At 46.6% G+C, this 15,306-nt stretch overlaps 2 protein-coding genes and 1 long non-coding RNA gene across 7 annotated transcripts in view; 2 read left to right on the top strand and 1 right to left on the bottom strand.

Annotated features, from left to right (window-relative positions):
* The window catches only part of LOC106700590 (collagen alpha-1(I) chain-like), a 97,648-nt gene extending 95,587 nt beyond the window's left edge, over positions 1–2,061 (top strand). For all 3 annotated transcript variants that reach the window (XR_011465334.1, XR_011465346.1, XM_070376433.1), the window contains one exon: positions 1,111–2,061. Coding sequence is in view for 1 of the 3 variants with exons in the window: in XM_070376433.1 (XP_070232534.1) it covers positions 1,111–1,123 (13 nt within the window). In the remaining 2 variants the exon portion in view is untranslated. The remainder of the gene's footprint in view (positions 1–1,110) is intronic.
* The window catches only part of TRAF3IP2 (TRAF3 interacting protein 2), a 45,183-nt gene extending 31,292 nt beyond the window's left edge, over positions 1–13,891 (bottom strand). For 2 of the 3 annotated variants that reach the window (XM_005890215.3, XM_005890217.3), the window contains exons 1-2: positions 13,507–13,885; positions 110–940 (exon numbers count right to left, since the gene is read on the bottom strand). In XM_005890215.3, the coding sequence (XP_005890277.1) occupies positions 110–932 (823 nt within the window). In that variant the 5' untranslated portion in view covers positions 933–940; positions 13,507–13,885. Of the gene's footprint in view, positions 1–109; positions 941–13,506 lie in introns of all 3 variants that reach the window. The other variant, XM_070376428.1, reaches the window with a different exon arrangement.
* Positions 3,328–9,955, top strand: LOC138989139 (uncharacterized). The gene is made up of 2 exons (XR_011465333.1): positions 3,328–5,630; positions 9,668–9,955. It is a non-coding gene; the product is annotated as an uncharacterized lncRNA (long non-coding RNA).
* Positions 13,892–15,306: the final 1,415 nt, after the last annotated feature.

Here is a 15,306-nt window from a genome sequence, read left to right as displayed (position 1 = left end):
CTGCCTTCTGACCTGCCTGTGCTGGTGTAGCGATGGGAGACACTGACGCGAGATTCCCGTTTACTCAGTTACCCGGGCCACAACATCCAGAGGAGAGCAACTCACTTACATGGCACCTGGTGGTCAGGGTCTCCAGGACAATAGTAGTGATAGTTCCACTGAGCTTGCACGGAGGGCTCGGGGGGCAGCATCTGTGCACATGCTGGGTATCTCTGAGGTTCACACTGATGGAACTCCCTGGATCTGAGAGGTCTGGGGAGGTCCTGGAGGTAACACACGGAGGTGAGGGGTAGTGGCCTTTCCAGTTGCCTGATGCCCAGGACATCCTGCGGCTGTGAATCATACCCCGTGTCTATTGTAGGTGGGTCTGGGGCTGCTCGGTTCCTGAGAGGCCGGGGCACCATCTCCTGGCTACCACTTTGGGGGTCTGCTGAGGCATTAGGTACACTTTGGTCAGATTTGTCAGAGTCATGGCCAGTGTCAGGGGAAGTTGCTGAAAGCCAAGATCCCAGCCATTGATTATGTTTTTCCGTAATGGAAAACTGATGCTCCTGGGGGAGGGCTCCAGCCACAGACTGAGTCTCAGGCTCTCCAGCTGCACAGGAGCCTGAGGTGAAGTCTTTGCTGGGATCCATGTGTCTCCTCCACAAGCTGTCTTCACTCTCTGCCAAGACTTTGGCGCGCAGGCAGGTGACCCTCGGGGACACAGGCTGCTGGAGATTTGATAGTTGCAGGGGCAGGTGAGCCTGAGGAAAGTCTCTGGAGGAAGACTGAGCAGTTGGGGATGCAGACAAGTTGTTAGGCACCATGTTCCTTGCATCTGGAGCAGCCAGTTCTGACTCCTCTGCCAGGGAATATTCTGAGAGGGGTTTCAGCAACTGACTTGGGTATGGTTCCGATTCATCCACCTCCACAGGAATGCTTCGGTTCATTCTAGTGTCTGGAACAAGAGAAAACATGCCACAACCTCAGGAGTCAGGTCAGTTCTTGAAGTCCCCACTTCATGACCTTAAGGGACCCCATTCAAGATGTGGTTTAAATTAACAGTAGAATGACACCAGCGTGCTGGCAGAGCCCCCAGTCACGTAAAATCATTTGCTTATCCTCCAGGGAAAGGCACTAAGACTTATGAAGATCATTTTTTCTGGAAGGCTATTCAAAGAATGTGACTGGACCATCGTGCGGTAGAAGTCATACACCAGCAAGGGGAAGACACAGATGAAAACCAATGGCCAATTTCCGAGGAAAGAGAAATGATCAGTACATGGATTGCTTCATGTGTGTCTGGAATCCATGATGAAAGAAATATCAGTAACAGATGTGGAATGACCTCCAAAATATACTGTTAATTGATAAGAAAAAAAAAAGCAAGGTGCAGACCAATGTGTAAATGGTGCTGCTATTTTGTGGGAAAAAATTAGGAGAGGGGAATGTGTGAGTATGTGTGTGTGTGCGTGCATATCTGCTTGCACACGTATAAAATGTGTATGGAGGACACATAAGACATTAGTGCATTGGTTGCCTTTGAGAATGGGGCTAAGCTGAGGGAGAGGAGGATGAGGGAGAATTTTCACCTTCTGAGCTTTTAAACTATTGCTCCATGTGACCTATTGCCTAATTTAAAAAGAAAGAAAGAAAAAAAGAATTTTAAAGCCCGAGTTTAAAAAGCACTGGAAAAAAGGTCATAGTGACATTTTCCAGTTACAGCTATAGGTTATTTGGAGGACTTAATTCCCTCTTGCATGATGCCTGCACGACCATCTGGCCTGTGATGTAGCAGCTCCATGGACAAGGCTCAATAAACTAGCCTTTAGCCCACAGCAGTCAGCCCACAGTCCAGGGAATACTGTTTTACCCATAGAAATAGAACTCTTAACCAACATGACAGAATGGGAAGGAAAATTGGCCTCCCCTTATCATCAGATTGGTTGAAATGATGCCCCAGAATACTTAGGCTCCAGGGGAAGCAAGGAGGCAGGTCAGGGGAAAAGATGTCTCTGAAGTGAGGATGGGGAGCCAGAGCAGGGACAGTGGGAGTGAAGGAGTCACGAGAAAAGACCCCAGCGGTCTGTTCTGTGAAGGCCTCGTACGTAACATGCCTCAAATGCCATACAGAGAAAAGGAGTGGTGCTGGTGGTTGGATCTTTAAATTCCTCTTTCATCCCTGTAGAATTTCAACCACACTCACTCACTGAGGGCTTACTGCCCCAAGGCACGATGCCCATCAGTTACTGCTCTAAGACAAGTTGGAAAAATAGGAATTCCCCTTCTCTTGAGCCTAGTACCCAACCCAGTGGCACCATGACAGCATGCATTTTAAGCAACATACTTTAGAAAATATTTTTATTTATTTGGTTGCCACTAGGTCCTAGCTGCGGCATGTGGGGTCTAGTTCCTTGACGAGGACCAAGGTTTGAACCTGGGCCCCCTGCACGGGGAGCCTGGAGTCTTAGCCCCTGAACCACTAGGGAAGGCACATGCATTTTAAAACGCTGCCCCGCAGAAGCAGAAGTGGGATCAGTGGTTTCCCACATTTTTCTTCCTGGCCTATAAAAAGAGATGTCAGTTTGCCGTGTGTGTTCAGCAGTGTCTGACTCTTTTGCGACTGTATGGACTGTAGCCCATCAGACTCCTCTGGCCACGGGATTTCTCAGGCAAAAATACTGGAGTGGGTTGCCATTTCCTTCTGCGGGGGATCTTCCTGTACCAGGGGTTGAACTGAGTCTCCTGCATTGCGGGCAGATCCTTTACCGCTTGACCCATCAGGAAAGCCCGAGTTTTCCTTGCACTCTGCCAAATGAATGTCCACTAACACTTCTCTGACCCTCACTTGGTATCAGACTTACCATCTGCTCCAAACAACCTCTGTACCACTTTCTCACAAGAGAAAATTCTTCAGGCTCCCAGTCCCAGCCTTCCCTCCCTCCTTGCCGTGGGCTTTCTAGGTTGCTGTCTAGTCTGGGTGTGCTTCCGGCCCCACGGCTCTGCAGAGAAGAGACCTCAGCACCGAAACTGATTAGACCCTGGAAAAACACACACCTTTCAACCGATATCAGTTGATTAGACCTACCCAAAACACACATATTTCAACTTCTGAGCATTTAAAAATGTTCACCATTGTTTTCCTTTCTTTCTCACAGTTTTTCTACAGCTCTGAAATTGGATATGCCATACAACATGCGCTTCAGCTGGTCAGGAAGCAAAAGTATTTTCCAAAGGACTGGCTGCATGTTACATAATCTTCAGCAAGCATCTGTGGACCCACAGCTGAATGATGGGGGTCGGGGAGGGGGACAGGGGGAGGGTGGAGAAGCTGCCAGAGAACCAGCCAACAAAAGAACTAAATGCTGTCGGCTGTTTCTTGGTATGCGATTCATTTTCATTTTCTACATTTCAGGTACAATTGTTTATATTCTCCCTGGGTTTCAAATGTGAATGCCTTAGAAGTGCTTCCCTAAAACTTATAAAATTAAATTTAAAAAGTTGCAAATGCTCTTCCAGCTGAGGAGATTTCAAGGACTTGGAGGAAGCTAATAAAAAGGGTGACAAGGGCGGCCATCTCTGGAGTGTGGTCACATAACTGGAATTCTGAGGTCGTGTCCTAGGGAGGGAATTCTAGATTTGAAACTGGTCTGAAAAGGAACAACTGGTTCCTTGGATGATAGTGAATAAACCTGGCATGGCAATGAACAGCCTTTCAGGAAAACTATGGGATTAGTAATTTTTAACAAACACAGTGAACACCCATATTTTAAATCTATCACTACAAATATTCAAACAGCAAATGACTACTGATCCCTGTTGTGTGTCTGACACTGTGCTGTGAACCCCTTCTTCTGAAGCATAAGCTTAATTAAAATTCTTTTACAGTTGATACCTACAAGTGACACATAACTCAAGAGGTCCAAGAGGATATCTATTAAAAGGTAAACAAAATTATTTCTGGAGACATAAAACATTATTCCTACCTTCAAGTGGTTTGTAATCCAGCTGAAGGTAAATGACTAGTACAGGAAATCAAACTAATACAAATCGAGGGCCTTTGCACTTGCCATTTCTTCTTCTTCAAACACTCTTCCCCTACATATCTGCATGGCTTGCTATCTTTCTTTTTTAAGTCTTTACTCAGCTCTCACTTTCTCCGTGAGGGCTCCTTGGTCACCCTCTAAAATTTTACATGTTCCCATCACTCCGCCTCCCCTTCCTACTCTATCCTTCTCTCAGCAGTTGTCACCATTGTATATACTATAAAAGAGACGTTATCAATTCTAATACCTACTACAATATTCCTTGTGTATTGTCTCTCCTCTCCCCGCAGGATGTAAGCTTCATGAGGGTGTGATTTTCGACTCTTCTGTTCACAGCTGTATTCCCAGCATCTAGAATTATACCTGGTACCTAGCAGGCGCTCAATAACTATTTGTTGAATGAATGAAGGACCAGTGCCTGTTTTAGAGAGGAGACAGATCCATGTAGCTGGAAGAATCCCTGACTGTGAGGAAATCAGGTCCATGAAGGGTGACAGGGAGGATTTGGTGGGCCAAGTCCTCCAAGTTCTTGAAATTAGACCACATGGGTACCCTTCCCTCTTCCTCTCAAATATGTATTAAGCTCCACTAAGTGTCAGGCCCTGAGGCCAGGCCTGAAGAGGTCCCATCCATGATGGGGCTGACCTCAACCCTTGCTGGCAGAGTAACAGTGAGCCTATCCCGCAGCATGATGGGGTATCTGCTCAGACACGGAGTACCCGGCCTCCTCCTACATCCTCAGCAGCGGGTGGGGCAGACCTGCGCCCACCACAAGGGCCCCTCCGGCCCTAGACCTCAGCCAGAACTGACAGAACAACCCTGCCACCCTCCTGAGGGTGTCACAGAGAATACAATGCCACATCAGAGGGCCATGGGCAGATCAGTGGGTTGGGTCAGAAGTAGCAGTTTTATTTTTTGGTCTTTAATGTCAATATTGTAATAAAAAGATAACTAGACATTAAAAAAAATTAACTCAGTATCCCATCTCTCCTAACCATTTCCATTTCCCCTGTTTTACTCCAGACCTCTTCTATATGCTATGCAGGTGGTTGTAACCCTGGCACAGCCTGTGTTCCCATCTCCCTCAGAGGGTGCAAATTGGCTTTAAGCAAAAAAGCTGTTTTCTAGCCATGATCTAGAGAAGTCTGTGATCCCAAGGAGGACAGAAGACCTCCCAGTTAGGGCCTGTAGAACCCCACTGGTGGCCGTGGTCTGGGCAGTCTCAGCTCATCAGCATGACACTGAGCTCAGAAAGCCGGGAGAGGCTGAGGCTGTTGGGGATGCAGCCGACAGATAAGTCTAGCTCATGGCTTCAGATCCCTGGGGACAGGGAGAGGCTGGCCAGCCATGGACCTCAGAAGAGTTTCTGACTCAGAAGCGCTTTCTGAGGCTCACAACTCAGATGCCCAGGCCCCACCCCTTGAGATTCTGAGAAGGCCAGAGCACCCTTTTGTTTCTAAGTCCCACAGGTTGGAGAAGGAAATGGCCACCCACTCCAGTATTCTTGCCTGGAGTATCCCATGGACAGAGGAGCCTGGCGGGCTACAGTCCATGGGGTCGGACACAACTGAGCGACCAAACCACCACCACCAAGTCCCACAGGTAAATAGGTCCTCTCATATTTTACCAAGGGAAGTGTCATCTGTACGATTTAGCCATGACTATCGGGATTTTTAAATCTAATGTCCTTGGACCTAATAATTTCATTTCCAAGAATTTCCTCTATAGAGAGATGCATTTATTTGGTAAAAACAAAGAGGCTTTGAAGATAGCAAAGACTGCAAAGGACTCACCCATCCAAAAAGCTTCTGCTTTTTTAGAACTGTGGTTCAGCCTTGCAGTGAATACTCCACATCTTTTTGAAAAGACTGAGGAAGTGCTGTGTGAACTGATTTGGAACTATCTCCAACATTTATCGTGAAGTTAAAAAGGGCAGGAGCAGAACAGTGTGTAGAGTATATGTTATCCTTTGTCCAATCGAAGTCTGTCTGTGCCCACGCTGGGTGGTCAGAAAGCTGGAACAGAGGGTGCCTCCAGGAAGGGAATTGTGGGACTGGGAGTGGAGGCGGGCGGGAGACTTGCTTTTCAGAGCATTTTTTTACCTTTTAAGTTTTGTACCAAGTGCCTGTATATCTACTTACAAGATAAAAACGGAAAAGGAAACGCTCCACCAGTGATTCTGATGTCCACAAAGATTAAGAGTCAATGAGAGAGAAGCACTGCTGAGACCACCCAGGAGAGAGTAAACTGTTCCTTAAAATACAAAAGACCATTCAGCAGAGGGTGAAGACGTTTGTCTGCAGTGGGGATGGGTGGACTTGGAGTGGCACGAGCTAGGAATGGAAGACTAGCCCCAGGTCCACGTGTGTGCGTGCTAAGTCGCTTCAGTCGTGTATGACTCTTTGTCACCCCATGGACTGTAGCCCATCAGGCTCCTCTGTCCATGGGATTCTCCAGGCAAGAATACTGGAGTGGTTTGCCATGCCCTCCTCCAGGGGATATTCCCAATCCAGGGATCGAACCCAAGTCTCTTATGTCTACCTGCATTGGCAGGTGGGTTCTTTACCACTCGTGCCACCTGGAAAGCCGCTCCCTGCCGCCAGGTGCATACAACTAGGTGAACCAGTGATGCATGTGGGTCTGGTTCTTGGATCTGATTGACTCAAGAGACAGCAGTTTTCCTTCTCTGGAATCTCACTGCCCTTTGGACTGTGAGCTGTGGTTCTAGCCCTTAGATTCTGACCAGCATCTTTCTTCAAATCTGTCAGTTTTTCTGTCCCAGTCTCTCTGGCTTCCTCTCTGCTTTCTCTCCTTCCTGAGTAGCCCGGTTTGCAGATAATTATCAAGACATCAGCAGCTTTGACATCCCCTGTGGCGATGCTCCCTGGTGTCCCAGTCACAGAATTTCCCATTCAGTCTGTCTGTCTGTCTGTCTCTCTCTCATTGCCTCCAAGTCTTTGCTCACGTCTGTTCCCAGCAAACTTTCTTTCCTCCAGCATATTCTGCCTCTGATCAATCTGTCTGATTTCATAGTCCCACATTTCTCATCTCATAGTTCATCCAAAACTTCTTTTCCTCCCATCATGTCTGCCTGTCTTTCTGCAGGTCTGTCACGATTAGACCCTAACCTTGCTGTGCACAGGACACAAGTCTCTTTCAGCACACATATTCAGATCTGATGTCCATGTTCACAGTTAACTATGGCTTCTGCCATCCAGAAAGGCTTATCCTGAATCAATACATATTTCTATGATGTGGAAAATATGCAGGACTTAGATGTACAGACTCTAGAGTCAAGCTCCCTATGATTGGATTCTTTCTCTGCTAGTGGCATGATTGAAGCTGAAACTCCAATACTTTGGCCACCTGATGTGAAGAGCTGACTCATTTGAAAAGACCCTGATGCTGGGAAAGATTGAGGGCAGGAGGAGAAGGGGACAACAGAGGATGAGATGGTTAAATGGCATCACCGACTCAATGGACATGAGTTTGGGTAAACTCTGGGAATTAGTGATGGACAGGGAGGCCTGGCGTGCTGTGGTTCATGGGGTCGCAAGAGTCGGACACGACTGAGTGACTGAACTAAACTGAAGTGGCATGATTAGATGTGTGACCTTGAGAAAATTACTGATCTTCTCTGGGCCTCATTTTTCTTATCTGTAAAGTGTGTGGAGGGGAGATAACAGCATTTGCCCCACAGGAGGGTATTGCAAGGATAAAGGAAGAAGGTGTAAATAAAGTGCTGACTGTAGAGTCTGGCCCATATCAAGCTCTCCAAAAACAAAGGTTATTTTGTTATTATTTTTACAACAAATAGTTGGCTTTGGAACTGTTTTTCTAGACCATGTTTGCTTGTTTTATACTTGGATGCTAAAACTATTACATAAACCTGGCGTGCTGTAGTCATGGGGTTGCAAAGAGATGAGACTTAGTGACTGAACAACAACAAAGTGTATGGAGTCTGTATCTTTTTAACCAACGTGTATTTTCGGCAGATTTGGTACACATCATCTCACCTGGTCCTGAAACAGCTGGGTCAGAGGAGGGATATGTGGTATCACTACCATTCCTACTATAGAGAGCCTTAGGCCCAGCTTTTTCAAAGTCACAGCCAATTCCAGCCTACAGATCTCCAAGCTCTTTCCATTAAACCACATAGATCAGACACTGGCAAACCTTTTCTGTAAAGAACCAGACAGTAAATAGTTCATTCCTGTGGACCACAAACTGTCTTTGTCTCATACTCTGCTTTTAGGTTAGCTCATTTGTACACAACCCTTTAAAAGAATAAATTCTTAGCAATACGCAGGTATAGAAATAGACCATGGGCCACCTTCGGCTCAAGGGTTGTAGTTTATCAACCTCTGATATACATTATGCTGATAAATCAATATGCACTCAACGAAATGGATATACTTAAGAAAGCTGACCCTTTCTAACAATGATTGTTAATATTTGTCAAATGTTTACATCTGTTTTGTTCAAATGTAATTCCAGGTCAAATATTGTTCCAGGTGTTTTGGATGTATTACCTTATCCTCACAGACACCCTGTTCGTAGGCACTGTGTCAGCCCTATTTTAGGAATGGGGAAACCGAACACAGGGAGGTTAAGTAACTTTCTCAAGGCCACAGAGCTAGTAAAGAGCAGAGCTAGGGTTCAAACCCAGGCAGTTCAGCAGCAGAGCCTGTGCACCGAATCCTCCTGATTCTTGGTTGGAAGCATGGACTTGCACAGCTTTTGGGGGCAGCAGAGAAAGGGGATGGCAGGAGCTGAGTAAACCTTAGAAGCTTCTGGAATAAATAGGTTTCAGAACCATTCACCTTGAAGCTAAGGAGGCGTGGATACCTGCCACCTGTGTTTTATGAAGAATGGCCAGGCTGGAAACCTGTGATGGCTTTCCTTCATGCCACTACAATAGAGGATATGGGTGAGACTGCCGAGGCATCTTGATGTGAGAAAAGCACTTGATTGGATCTCATTAAATTTTAATCATAAACTGAATTCAAAATAAATTGAAAACTTGTTGACAGAGCACAAACAAAGGGTGATGATAAATGGCGATGCATCTAGAGAGGGGATATTTTCCAGGGGACGCCTCTGAGGCAAGGACGGATGGGATTTAATGAAGGTGTTATGTCCCTGGAAGAAGACAAATAGCAGAGCAAGAAGCAGGGGAAGGGCAGGAGTGAGCAGCCTGAGTAATTAATAACCCACATTACTAGCTCCTAAATGATCAAGTCTTGCTGTTACCAACTGCTTGGATTTTTTTTTTAAAGCATTCTTTGGGTCAACCCAAAGGGTTGAAAGGCCCTAGAGACACAGCATGAATATTTTGGGGGGAATATATTAATAAATATATAAATTTACAGCTAGGAAGAGCCTCAGATCCAATTTGGATCAGATCTTTGCAATCGCAGATTCTCAAGGTCTTACTTCATTCTCCAGGGAGTAATTTTTTTTTATAAGTGTTTGAAAGTTCTGGATTAAAAAAACAACAAGACTTTAAACTCATTAACATTCTTCATTTACTACCCAAACGCATGCAAACTTTCCCAACGTCAGTTGGCTTAGTGGAAGTTGGTTTTGAGTGAATTGTGTGGCTCAGGTTCAAATTCCAGTGAGTAAATATTTCCAAGTTTACTTGCAGAATTTCCCAGACAGAGAAGTTCTTCCACTTGGTTTGCCAGAGGACTGGAAGCAGTGGTGAGCCCTGGAGATGAGGGAACGTTTACTGCCCTTGTTCGGGTCCTGCACAGTACAGCTCACAGCAGGCCGAAGGCAGTGCAGCGTGACCCGACCTGATTACAAGTTCGCTCTGGAACTCCTCTGAGCTGCTCAACTGGCGGACGGTTCTAATGGGAATGGACTGACTCCACCGTGCTGGAAGCTAGTAAAAACCGTTTAGAGAACAACCTCAAACCAGCCCATGGGTTCTTTTGTTTGTTTGTTTCAGATAAGGTTTCTCTAAACACACATTTGTGATTCTTAATTCAGTCCAGACCCCAGAGTGAAGAAGAAGGGGCAGAAAGGAAAAAATCTGGAGAGGGAGAAGAAGGGATGGAAAGGAGGAAAGGAAAATGGAAGAGAAGCCAGAAGAGTGGGAAACTTTGAAGGAAAAGTTAAAAAAAATTTGTCCTTTATTGGTGGAGGACAGAGGCTCACTTAAATTGTGATTTAGACGTGTTGCTGGGTAAGACAAGGGGCAGCTGGAAGGGGAGGGAGAGAATGAGTGCAGGTAAAAGGCAAGAGTGTTGGAGGGGAGCTGCTGAGCCCAGAAGAGTCTGGGCCAACAGCACAGAGAAGGAAGGGCAACAGGAGGGAGACCTGGGAACCCCGCCTGGGAGAGGAAGAAGGAAAAACACTGGTACCGTTAGTGCAGGAAACAGGGAGGTGGGAAAAGCCAAGTTCCCATCATCACTGAAGGAGCTGCCCAGACCTCAGCCAGCCTGGGTCTTCAGGGTGAAGGAAGGGCGTCATGCGGGCTGGGGGCTCCTGTCAGTCCCAAGCGACTTGATCTCAGCGGCCTTATCAGGAAATCACTCCAGACTGGCACAGGTCATGAGGGGGATGAAAGCTCACCTTCCTCCCTCAGCCAGTTTATAGCTTCAAGTCTCCAGGAAGTTCTGTGTGTATACACACATACACACACACATGCACACAAACACACATGCACAGAGGGAGAGAGTGAGCTTAACTCTCAGGCATCATCGCACACGTGGGTGAGTAGGAGGCCTGCTGGGCAAGAGACGCAAAGAATGTCGAATGTCTGAGGGAGAAGGACAGCCTGGGCTTCATGAACTAAAAATACCTCGGTGACAATGCACTAGAAGAAGCAGAAGGGGCCCAGGAGAGAGCTGCTGGACTCTAATCCTCAGATGCTTTCTCACGGAAGGACTGCAGGGTTGTTTTGATAAGGAAATATGATCAAACATTAGGGGTCATTTCATTGGATCTGAAAGGAATTTACAGTTTAATATGCCTCATCTGTGTGCTCTTTTTTTTCCCATACAGCAGTTGCCTGCAATTCATATGTGTTTTGAAAGGCTACTCGAAAATTGTCCATCATGGAAAAATGATTTGAATTCAGGGTATTTCCAAGATTTCAACTCTTTAAAACATAGATTTAATTTAGGCAAACTACCCGCACTAGCTGATCTTTCTGAGTGCCTGCAACTATGATTCTGAATTTCTGCAGCTATGACTGCCTTCTCCTTATTTTCAGAGCATTTGAAAGTCACTAGCTCCTTAATTTTGAGAAGCAGGCTTAAATATTTTCCATCTTTGAACCCTCCCAAAGTGAGTATCCCTGAGTTAACAGTCTTCTCCCCGACACGCCCAGACTTCACGCTTAGTCAGCTCACCCCAAGCACAGAGCAAAGCAGGGGCCGCCATCACAAACGACACAAGATGAAGAATGTCTGTGGGTGGTCTTTCTGGGTCAAAGCTTGGCTGGCAGCAAACTACAGTTGGCTTGATTTCAGATAATGGTGCATGTTATTTGAAAATAAAAATCAGTTAACGCATCACAGGTGAAACATCTTGAAATTCCTGTCCTCTCATCCCAGAATGAGAGAGAGAGCCATCTGAAAGCATGATGAGGACCATACCAGGGCCTTCATATTCCACAGAAACAGCTGAGCAATACCAAAAGCCCTGAGTCAGCCCATCCCACTCAACCAGGGCCCCTGTGAACTGTATGGAGGGAGAGAATTAGCTCAAAAGAAACAATGATTTTTTTTTTTTTTTTAACAAAGTAGTGGTTTGGAAAAGGTTAAGAATTCAGGGTGTTTACCATCTAGTAATGTGTCCGATCCTAGTCATCACCCTTACATGGTATCAGGACGTGCTTCACAGCTTCCTTTCACCTCCCATTAAAGGCCCCACACAAAGCAACTGGTCTAGCCAAGGAGTCATTTCCAGCTCCAGCTAAGTCAGTAACACAGCCTTCTGGAGCCAGGCCTGTGTGCCAGCTCTCTGGCGCTGCCTGGACTCTGTGGGCAAGTGCACAGGCCATTTCTTCCTGGGTAACCCAAATGGGACATAAACTAATTCAAGAAACCCCCTGTGTTCTCCTATTTTACTAGAGTCAAAAATAATACCTAAATTCCAGGCAGCTCTTCCACAGAGCATGTGGCTGCCCAGTACCCTCCCCTACCCCTCCCCAGCCTTCCACCCAGACTAAGGCTTCACCTTTTATAGATGAGTGAAACGAATCAGAGCAGTTTATGTGGAAGAAACCTGAGCGCCCCCAAGGTGTTTGATAGTATTCTGAGTGCTAGAGGGTAAAGAAGGATTAAGTCCTTTTCCTCCAGGGACTATCTAGTAGGAGAGTTAAGATTAATATATTTGAATCATCAGTAAACAAAACACATATCTTCTAAGACCGCCCACTATGACTACCCCTCTGGGATTCTCATCACCCTCGCCTTATTTTCTTAGAAGTGAATTTCAACATAATCTTAGCTCACCACCCCCATCCACATTTTATTGATGAAGAAATCCAGGCCCAAGTAAAAAGAAATAAATTGCCTAAGTCACAGAGTTGTAATGGCAACCCTCTCTAGTACTCTTGCCTGGAAAATCCCAGGACAGGGGAGCCTGGTGGGCTGCCGTCTATGGGGTCGCACAGAGTCGGACACGACTGAAATGACTTAGCAGCAGCAGCAGCAGCGTAGAGTCAGCAAGCAGAGAAGGAAGAATCTGAAACCAAGTTTCAGGTCCTCTGTTTTTATTATTTGTTTTCCTATTCATTTAAAAATATCCCCCTATACTAAGAGACTATCTTGAACTTTACAGTCACATGAAGGTTGATAAGCTTCTAAGATCAAATAACAGCACTTCTCTCCTTGCTTTTTCCTAAAGGCTCAGGCCGGCTGTCTCTGCCAGCAAATGCCTGGGTGGTGTGGGAGGGTGGAGGGCTGGGGCAGAGGGGCTGGCAGAGCCACAGCCAGCACGGAACAGGGCTGGACTTCCTGGCTCAAGAACAGGGTGTTGGTTTTTTTTCCCTGAGTGAAAGAGGGATCAAGAAAACTCGGGAATTCTCCTTCCACCTCTGTCGCTGATGCGTCCGCGGGCTGGAAGCCAAAGTCTTCGTTTTTGACTTCCCCGGTTCCCTCCCTGGAGAAGGGGGGTGAGGGAGGGGGAAGGGGGGAAGTCTTCTTCATCAAAACTTGTGGGGACACTAAGTCCTCAAACACAGCGGGGGTGTGTGGGTGTGTGTGTCTATTCCTCAAAGAGTTAATCTTCGCTCTCCCGTCTGAAATACTAAACCACTGGCCCTGTCTCACAGCCGACACATAGCTGTCATGTTCTAAGCCGGAGCTGTCTCTCTATACACGAACCAACAAATGAAAGGTGGGGAGAGGCAGGCGGAGGAAAGCGAGACGGCACTTTCGGTAAAGGAGAAAGCAGTGTTTTGGAAAATGGATCAGAAGTTAAGACGTAAGGTCAGTCAGGTGACAACTGAACCACTTACCTTAGAGCCGCCAAGGACAGACAGACTGGCCACGGGTGGTCACGCTCTCTCCTTCTCGGGGCCACTCTACCTTGGGTCGCTCCAGGCCTCCCTGCACCCTCTCCCGGCCCAGGTAAGCCGTGGAACAGGCTCCGAAGCAGGAAGTGGAAGCTGTATGCAAATTTCTACCGAGGCTAGGAAGCCTCTGCTCAAAAATCTCCCTGTGGGCAGTGAATCAACAGCCGCTGAGAAGTCACTTCACTTCTTAAAACAGAAACCTTCATTCACTAGAAAAGGCCACTAGCCAATTAGGCTGCTTTTTTTTTTTTTCCATCACCCAGCTAAGTAACTGCTGAGGAATGTTGCCTGAACCTCAGGGTTGTCGAAGCACCCAGGCCTGAGACGGTGCCCTGGGAGGGGTGGTAAGATGGGTTATTCATTAGCAACTCCGGAGCAGGAAACCGGGGTGGGGCAGATTCTCTAACTGCATTTACTGCTCTTAATCACAAAGGGAGGACTCACTGCCCATCCCCCGCCCCCACCCCAACACACACGTTCCTTACCCCATCCACAGGCATGAAAAAGTGACTATTTTTAAGAAAACACACACACACAAACACACACAGTCTTCCTCTGGCTGCATTTTTCATGTCCTCAAGTTTATTTCTTCATCTTTCCTTCTCCTTGTTTGACCGGTGCCTACAGAATTTGTTGCTGAAGGAGACACTAGAAACAGGATGGCCAGGACAGCAGACTGCAATGGGAGCTGTGGTGGCCAGGGTGTGACCTCAGTTGCCCATTGGCGAGCTGGGTGTGGGCAGGTGTACTGTGCTCCAGCTGCTCTGCCTGCCAGTTGAGTCCAGAGGGTCAGCCCATTACCCTGGTCATCTCGTTTTTGCCAATAGATATGACAGATAAAGATATGTATATCTATATACATTTATTCACTGTTGTTTCTAACACTTATCACTGTGCCCAGAACATAGCAGGCAAGCATGACATAACTGCCAAATGACCAAAAAATGACAGAAATGTCTGGAAGAATGCGTATCAAACTATTAAGTAGTGATCACCTCCAGGAAAGAGGGTTGAGGGAAGGGGTGAGAATGGAAGGCTTTTATCCTATTCATTGCATAAAATATGTATACTATACATATATTGGGGCTTCCCTGGTGGCTCAGTGGTAAAAAAGCGGTTTAAAAAAAAAAAAATGATAAAAAAGCTGAGATGAAGGAGACACTAGAGTTGCAGTTTCAATCCCTGGGTGGGGAAGAGCCCCTGGAAGAGGAAACAGCAACCCACTCCAGTATTCTTGCCTGGAAAATTTCATAGACAGAGGAGCCTAGTGGGCTACAGTGCATGGAGTCGCAAAGAGTCGGACACGACTGAGCACACAAACACCCACATGTCTGTACTGGATTCCTTTCCCCACAAGTGTGTGGTACTTCATTAAAAAAAAAAAAAAGATTTAAAAATTGCACTTATTACCTTGGCCTTGAGTTTTCTGCCTCAAAACTATTATTATGACAGGTTTTTTTAGTTTAGGGGAAAATAATGGCACCCCACTCCAGTACTCTTGCCTGGAAAATCCCATGGACGGAGGAGCCTGGAAGGCTGCAGTCTGTGGGGTGCTAGAGTCGGACACGACTGAGCAACTTCACTTTCACTTTTCACTTTCATGCATTGGAGAAGGAATTGGCAACCCACTCCAGTGTTCTTCCCTGGAGAATCCCAGGGATGGGGAAGCCTGGTGGGCTGCCGTCTATGGGGTCACACAGAGTCGGACATGACTGAAGCAACTTAGCAGCTTAGCAGTGCTTT

This window comes from Bos mutus, chromosome 9 (genome assembly GCF_027580195.1).
Source record: "Bos mutus isolate GX-2022 chromosome 9, NWIPB_WYAK_1.1, whole genome shotgun sequence".
NCBI lineage: Eukaryota > Metazoa > Chordata > Mammalia > Artiodactyla > Bovidae > Bos > Bos mutus.
This window is presented reverse-complemented; position numbering and strand designations above follow the sequence as displayed.